The 7,910-nt window shown below is 35.0% G+C and overlaps 1 protein-coding gene across 2 annotated transcripts in view; it reads right to left on the reverse strand.

Moving 5' to 3' along the window:
* LOC106874950 (DNA-dependent protein kinase catalytic subunit) overlaps positions 1-7,910 on the reverse strand; it is a 187,811-nt gene that overhangs the window by 57,337 nt on the left and 122,564 nt on the right. For both annotated transcript variants that reach the window (XM_089352834.1, XM_089352835.1), the window contains exons 63-67: positions 5,733-5,960; positions 3,628-3,737; positions 3,024-3,155; positions 1,231-1,410; positions 565-655 (exon numbers count right to left, since the gene is read on the reverse strand). In XM_089352834.1, coding sequence (XP_089208960.1) covers positions 565-655; positions 1,231-1,410; positions 3,024-3,155; positions 3,628-3,737; positions 5,733-5,960 — 741 coding nt within the window. The remainder of the gene's footprint in view (positions 1-564; positions 656-1,230; positions 1,411-3,023; positions 3,156-3,627; positions 3,738-5,732; positions 5,961-7,910) is intronic.

The raw sequence follows: 7,910 nt of genomic DNA on the forward strand, positions 1-7,910 counted from the left end.
GAAAGTATAGTAGCTGGAGTAAGAAAAATATAATAGACATTTAGGGAGCTGTTACTTCAGGTAGCAACTTTGCCTGTCATCCTTTCAGGCTCGATAAATTAAGTACCAGTTAAACACTGAGGTCAAGTAATCGACTAGTCCCCACCCAACAGGTTTCAGGCCTTGTGTCTATAGTAGAAAGGATTATTTCTTCATGTTATAAGCAGAAGGTATGAAATGTGTGTAAGGGGTGTAATGAGATAATAGCAATGAAGGTAATTTCTTCTATTAGTGGGTCATCAGTTTGCTTTGTGCCTTTGAAGACATGGAATAAAATATCCCTTACTTGAAACACAGGTAAGGGTTAGCATCTGGCTGTAAAACAATGTCTTGATAATATATTTGTCTAACCTATACTAGCATGGAAAAATGGATGCAAAAACAAATGAATGGTATAAATGTTAAACTAATGATAATGATAATGGAACCTATATAAGAAATTAATGCATAAATTTGAAGCTGAGTAAAAGAATAACAGTAATGCTGAAGAATACAAGACAAAAATAATAAAAAACATTTTGTTACCAAGTGGTTGAAGTTTAGCAGTTATTGCAGATGATGAAATGAGCTGTTTGATATCAATAGGCAATTCTTTTTCCATATCATACAAAATATTCTGTAAAAAACATGGAACAATTATAGACATGAAGCCTCTTCTTGGTTTCATTTTAAACAAACAATGTTATGCATTTCCCTATATTAATGCATTAAATGTTAAAGCAAATACCGATGCCTTTGATTATGTTCAGTTTATAGAAATGAAATTTTTTTTTAATGATCCTAAAGATTGAGCTATAATATAACTAAAGCAAATGTATGTTTCTATGAAATAACAAAAGTATGGTTCTTTTAAATGTATCTAGATGAGTGTAAAATCATCAAATTCAAAACAAAATATGACAATAATGAAAATGAAATAGTTTTGGAAACTTTCAAATTCCACAGATCCATCATTTGTTGATATTGTTATGGGTTAACAAAGGGTCACTGCTAATTGGAAAGACTCAAGATGAAAGTGGCTACAGATTCATCTTATTTTTATGACAGATATACATTATCCAATGTATGGTGGCCCAACATGCTAGAAATAGCAACTGAACCTCTTACAAAATCACATCCTAAACGCTTGAATTACTTTAATATTAAAATTGTGAAATATTCAACAAAGAAAAATTGTTAGAAACAACTCACCAACATGCAGCTAATGAATGGAGGGAAATGCTGCTCGGAGGCTTTCAGCATAATACTAATACTGTTTTGAATTAATTGAATACTTGTTTCCATGTCTTCATCTCTCTTCTCTTTTTCAGCATCAGCAAATATTCCTTTGAACAAGGAATTGAAGAGTAGCCTGGCCACTGTACTGTCTCTCTAAAATGGAAAATGAATTCTATCATCTTAGCGAAACGAGGGATAAAGTTAAGGTGGTGACATGATTCTAACTTTTCCAATTGTATTTTGTAGCTTTTCAACAGCAAGTTTTTATTTCTTACTCAGCCAAAAGACTACCAATTTATAGTGGAGGGTGAGGTGTGTATGTGCGTAGCGAATTAAAGATTGTAGCATTTACACTATTATCCTCCTACATTAACAATGAAAGTAAAGTAATAGAGTCTGAATTAGGAATTAAAGCTGGTTTATGGAGTTGACCTATTAGACATTTACTTCTTCTAAATAGTATTTGTTTTAATCCATAAACAATTAAAGATTTGAAATTAATTCTTTAATTCCGCAACTGAAATGTTATTTTAGGCATAGCTTATTACATTATGGACATGTTAAAAATAAATGAACAGTACAAAAACAAATTATGTAGCAGATTGAAATAAAACAAATCAAAAAATGAAAAATACTTAGTGAAGCAAATTATAGATAAAACATTTCTCAAAAATGTTTAAATTTTAAGAAAAACTGTAATCAATATCATAAAAAAAAAAATGATGGCAATGGGAGAAAGTTAGCAAAAATTGTGGAATGTTTAGTCTTTCCTCCTCTTTACAATCTGAATTCATATATCTATCAGTTTGCTTTTTGTCTATCTTGAGATGTTAAAACAAGTACCAGTCTTGAACAGTATTGGAGTTGACTAAAATCAATTCCCTACGAAATTTGTGATAGCCATGTACAAATCTAAGAAATCATTATTAGATGTGGCATGATGCACATCACTGAAGTGATACCAACAACAATTAGTCCTATAGACAAAGATTTTATAAAATATCTTTGCAAAAAAGGTATACAGGTTTTATATAGTGGCTTTTGGTTCTTTCTCCAAGTTCACAGAGAATCTTTAAGCCTGCACTGTATACTAACAAAACTCTTATAAAATAGTTTTCCCACTGATTGAGTGATGAACTGTGCCTCTAAATGGTACCACCTTATACTTAGATGCATTTAAGTCAGAAAGACAGGACAGAAACATAAGCATAACATAACACTGGTGGGATATAATGTGTCCAACCTTTAGGTGGTAGCTGATTCAATTTGATAAACTCCTCTCCGACAAATCCAATCTGTGGTTTTGTGCATATGTAAGAAATTATTATTAAATCTAAAGGCAGTAAACTGGCATAACTGTTAGCATGTTGGACAAAATGCCAAGTGGTATTTCATTCATCTTTATGCTCTGTGCTCAAATTCTGCCAATATTGACTTTGCCTTTCATCCTTTCAGGGTGAATGAAGTAAGTATCTGTTTCACACAGGGGTTGATGTAATTGACTAACCCTCTCCCTCAAATTTCAGGTCTTGTGCCGATAGTAGAGAGGATTATCAAATATACATAACTTCAACATATTTTAGACACATTGGTCTAATATATTGCCATTAAAATTTTCAAGATACACCCAGTACAAAGTCAGCTACATTCAGAATAAAATGAAACATTATATTTTACTACTCCACAGGTAATCTAGCTAGTAGATGCAAGATAGAAATGAAAACTTCTCTAACAAACAGATAAGAATTTCAGAACAACATACATACCAGAGCTACTACTTGCAATGTTGCTATCAAGGAAGAATATTTTATTTGTATATCAGGGAGTTCTCCAGTTCGATATTTCCTGTACAAAGTTACTTGATTTTCATGTTTGGACTTTTGTTCATGAACATGTTGCTGTAATAAATAATAAATTATTAAAGATCTACAAGAGACATTTGAATTCTAGAAAAATGTTCAATGTCAAAGTCCTAAAGATGAAAACAGTTAAAGATAAGGGAGCATAAATTTCTAAAGTTGATGACGTTAAATAGAGACATCAACAACACCTGTGCACTGCAGTCATTCAAACTGCTAGAAATAGCAGCCAAATTTCCCTTAGGTCATATGATACCATCGTAAAAAATTATGTTGAGAGAGAGAAAATGAGGACTGAGTTAGTTGAAAATGTGTGTATCAGAATCTCACCTGATTAGTCAACAAATAGCTAATAATATTACTAAAAAAGTCAACACTGAACCCAAAATGACTGACTAATAATTAATAAGTAAATACAAAAAAATTGTACATTTTTTAGTCACTCAATAAATATATAACAACATGAAAATATTCTGTACACACACAAAAACAAACAAGCATATTTACTTACAACTTGAGTCTCATTTTTAATAATGTGCATTTTTGCAAAATAAAGACTTTGAACTTCACGATCTTTCAACACTCGCTTTTTGAGATAAGCAAATTTTCTTGATTTATTTTCTTGAATATATATATGAAAAAATAAGAAAAATAATAAAAAAGTGTGGATTTATGCATGTAGTTTCATGGTCTAAACATCAAAACTACAAATGACTGTTTATTAAATGACAAACAATAAGATTACTGAACAGAGTGTAAAAATGAAATCCACCACCACCATCACCATCATCATTTAACATCTGTTGTCCATGCTGCCATGGGTTGCATGGTTTGACTAGGGCTTGTGAGCTGCACCAGACTCCAGTCTGATTTGGCATGGTTTCTATGCTTGGATGCCCTTCCTAATGCCAACCACTCCAAGAGTGTAATGGGTGCTTTTATGTGCCACTGTCATGGGTGCCTGTTGTGTGACACCAGTATCTGCCACGACTATGATTTCACTTGGTTTGATGGGTCTTCTTCTGAAGCACAGCATATTGTCAAAGAACTTGGTCATTTGCCATTGCCTCTGTGAGGCCCAATGCTCGAAAGATACTTTTTACGTGCCACTGACATGAGTGCTAGTTATGTAACACCAGCATTGGCCACATTGCCTCTGAAAACAGAACAAGCTACTGCATATTATCATCTATTCTGTTGTTCAATGTAGTACTGTCCATTATTATAATAGCCACTAGGTGTATTGGCAAAGTTGTTAGAGCAACAGGAACTATGCCTTGTGGTATTTCTTTTGGTTCTTTACATCTGGAGTTCAAATCCTGCTGAGGTTAGCATTTTTAACAAACCCAAGGATGAACTGTAAAGTTGATCCCATTGAGATTTGAACTTAGAACATGAAGAGAGATAACTCAATACCAGAATCCATTTAGGACGACCTAAGGACACTGAGCATTTCAGATGAGCTGACAAAGGACCAAGATACCTGGTACCTTGCTGTACCCAAGAAGACTGGTCCTCCACAGCAGAAGTGTTAAGGCTACATCCCCTGGTGAAGAGGATTGCTCTGCAAGAGTCTTGTGCTGGTGCCAGGTAAAAAGCACTTGTGCCAGTCCCATGTTAAAAGCACCCAGCACACTTTGTAAAGTGGTTGGCATTAGGAAGGGCATCCAGCCATAGAAACTTGGCCAAATCAGACAGGAACCTGGTGTAGCTTTCTGGCTTGCCAGCTCTGATCAAGCTATCCAACCCATGCCAGCATGGAAAATGGACGTTAAAGGATGGTGATGATGACTTTGACTAATGTTCAAGTGATTCTGCCAAACACCATCTTCATTTATTATTACCAGTATCATTGTTTTAACATCTATTTTCCATGTCTGCATGGGTTGGACAGAATTTACTGAGGTAGATTTCCTTTGGCTGGATATTCTACTTCTTGCCAACCATCACCTGTTTCCCAGCAAGGTAATAATATAACTCCGTTGCCAGACGTATTCTTGCAGAATAATGGAAACGAACAACACAGCTTATATGACAATGGTACTCATTTACAACAATCAAGCAATGTCAAGACCAGCTCACACTCACATGTATGCACACATACATGCATATATGGTGGGCTTCTTTCAGTTTCTGTCTACCAAATCCACAAGGCTTGGAACTATAGTAGAAAACACTTGCCCAAGGTGCCACACAATGAGAATGAACTTTGAAACCATGTGGCTGGCAAGCAAACTTCTTAATCACACAGCTATATTATATATTATTATATTATTATATAAACTAGCTGGGCCTGTGCTGTCAAAAATGATGGCTAATTGTAGTATTTTATATATAAATAAGGTACATAATAATCACAGATACAAACATTCACATACTTCCCTTGTACATGCTTACAAATACACACACATATACTCACACAGAGTTGAAACGCTGTTTGATTTTTCTTTTCAGCATTGAATGTTCACTATCTCACTTCCATTGCACACTCAGTTTTATGGATTCTATTGCAACTCAGTTTTTGAATCCATAAGGAACATATATGCACATGCGCACACACACAAACTCTGTTTTATATATATAGATAATAAAAATAAGATAAGAAATAAAATTTACCAATCCTCTTGCTATTTTCTTCCAAAGGATCCTCTTGACTATCTTTAATGGCACTAAGCTTTTTCTGTCCAAAACCTGGACCTGGTCTCTTTCTTGTAGGATAAACTTGAGACACAGCTGTAGCTTTACTGGACACTGTTAGCAAAGAACTTTGAACACCAGAATCCACACTATCTACCTCCATGGAAGAAGAAAGGCTACTCTGTGTTAGCCAATCAAAAAGGACATCTAATCAAGCAGCACATGAAAAAAAAAAAGATACAAAATATAAAAAAAGACAAGAATAAAGTTGTATAAATCATTTGTAATAAAATGGAATATTTCAAAAGGAGGTAACTGCCAGCATGTCTTCTTTGTTGTTGTTTAATGTCTGTTTTCTATACTGGCACAGATTGGTCAGTTTGACAAGTGCTGGCCAGCCGGCGAGCTGTCCAGGCTCCAGATGTCTCTTGTGACATAGTTTCTCCAGTTGGATGCCTTCTCTAATGCCAACCACTTTACAGAGTGTGCTGAGGAGGAGAGAGTAATGCCTATAGTCTTTTAAAAGGATCTCTTTGATTTGTGTACAGGTAAAACTGAAGTCTAATTTCAACTACTATAAATACGTAACTGGAAAGAAAGAAAAGAATTGAAATCCAATTTGATGCAGTTCTAGAGAAGAAGGAATTTCACTTGTTGAAACTGGAAGAAGGGGCAGTACTCATGATCTTTTCAGGCCCTTTGAGACTAATGAGCTTGATGTTGTTACTGTTCCATTGAAACTGTTGCAGGAAAGACAAAAGCAGGAAGAAGATGCCAAAAGGTCAATGTTGTGGGGAAAAAGAACTGGGAATAGTGGTTAATGAGGAACCAAGAGAGATATGGATGAACAGAGGTTATCAGAGATGGAGAATCAACTGAAAGAGGTACAAGACCAACTCAGAGGAACTGAGATCATTATAGTAGGAATAGGAATGAGAGAAAGAGGAGACAGCACGCTTGCCAGCTGGAGTGTGACTGTTAGTAATTGAATGAAATTATCAATAGAGTGACCCTTCCCTGGATGAGGTCTGGGAAAGCTAAATGTGTAGCAGCAGCACTGCTTTCGAAGTGGGAGCAATACTCTATTGTGGGCTTCACTGGAGTCTTGTGAAATGTCTGTAGCTGTTTGGAGGACTGAAATATTTTCTGGCTCTGAAGAGAAGGGATAGTCTTTTGGATATATATTTGAAGGATGTTCTTTTGCCAGGAGAAATCCTCATTTACAGTGATGCTCAGTATTTAGAGAGACCATGAGAACTCTAGCTGAGTGCTGGTATTTTCTTGGTATGAGTTGTGTTTGAGGTTTTTTTGCTATTAGAAGAGGCAATATTGGCAGGTATGTGGTATCTAGGGTTTTTGTGGATGATGCAGAGTTGAAGGTGGTGTTAGAGAAGAAGGAAAAGTTGTATCATCTGTATAAGAGGAGGCAGCAAATATGTTGTTGTACAGAAAAAAAGAGAGTGGGGAACAAGATTGAGCTACTTGAAAGGGGGACACAGTCAGTGCATGCCACAATGGTGTGATCTGATAGGAAGGTACTGATCTAAGAAATGAGAACTGGGTGGATTGATTAAAGAGAAAACTTTGGAGGGAGGCAAGAGAGAGCCAGGAATGAGTATAAGAAAATATATTGAATATAATAAGTATAAGTCACTGATATAATAGCAAAATCAATGTTAACCCTTTATCATTTAAACTGGCCATATCCAGCCCAAATATTCTAATTGTTTTATGTTCAAACTAGCCAGATCCAGCCTCTCATACCTACCCTACAATGTCATTCTAAAAATAAACAATCATATTTCAGATGCTCAAAGCTTTGAGGTAATGCATGATTAATTTAAAACAATGTGAATAGATAAGTGTTACATTTGACAGAATAACATGAATGCTAAAGGGTTAATGATGTTTCATACTTCCACAGCATGCAGTGCAGAGTTTTGAAAAGGGGTAGGTTCTGCCAAACTGGTTTGTCTTTTGGCCTATTTTATGAAGATTAAATATTTATTTGATCTCAAAAGCCAAATAAAAGGTATCTTATATTTCAGGTCATTTTGAAAAGAAATGAACATCAAAATAGGTATTGGTATGATTGCTAGCTTTGTGAGTAAGTGACAGTGTGCATGTGTGTGTCTATAAACTTATGTCCATATTTGC

This window comes from Octopus bimaculoides, chromosome 5, assembly GCF_046866305.1.
Source record: "Octopus bimaculoides isolate indiv1 chromosome 5, ASM4686630v1, whole genome shotgun sequence".
NCBI classification, from domain to species: Eukaryota; Metazoa; Mollusca; class Cephalopoda; order Octopoda; family Octopodidae; genus Octopus; species Octopus bimaculoides.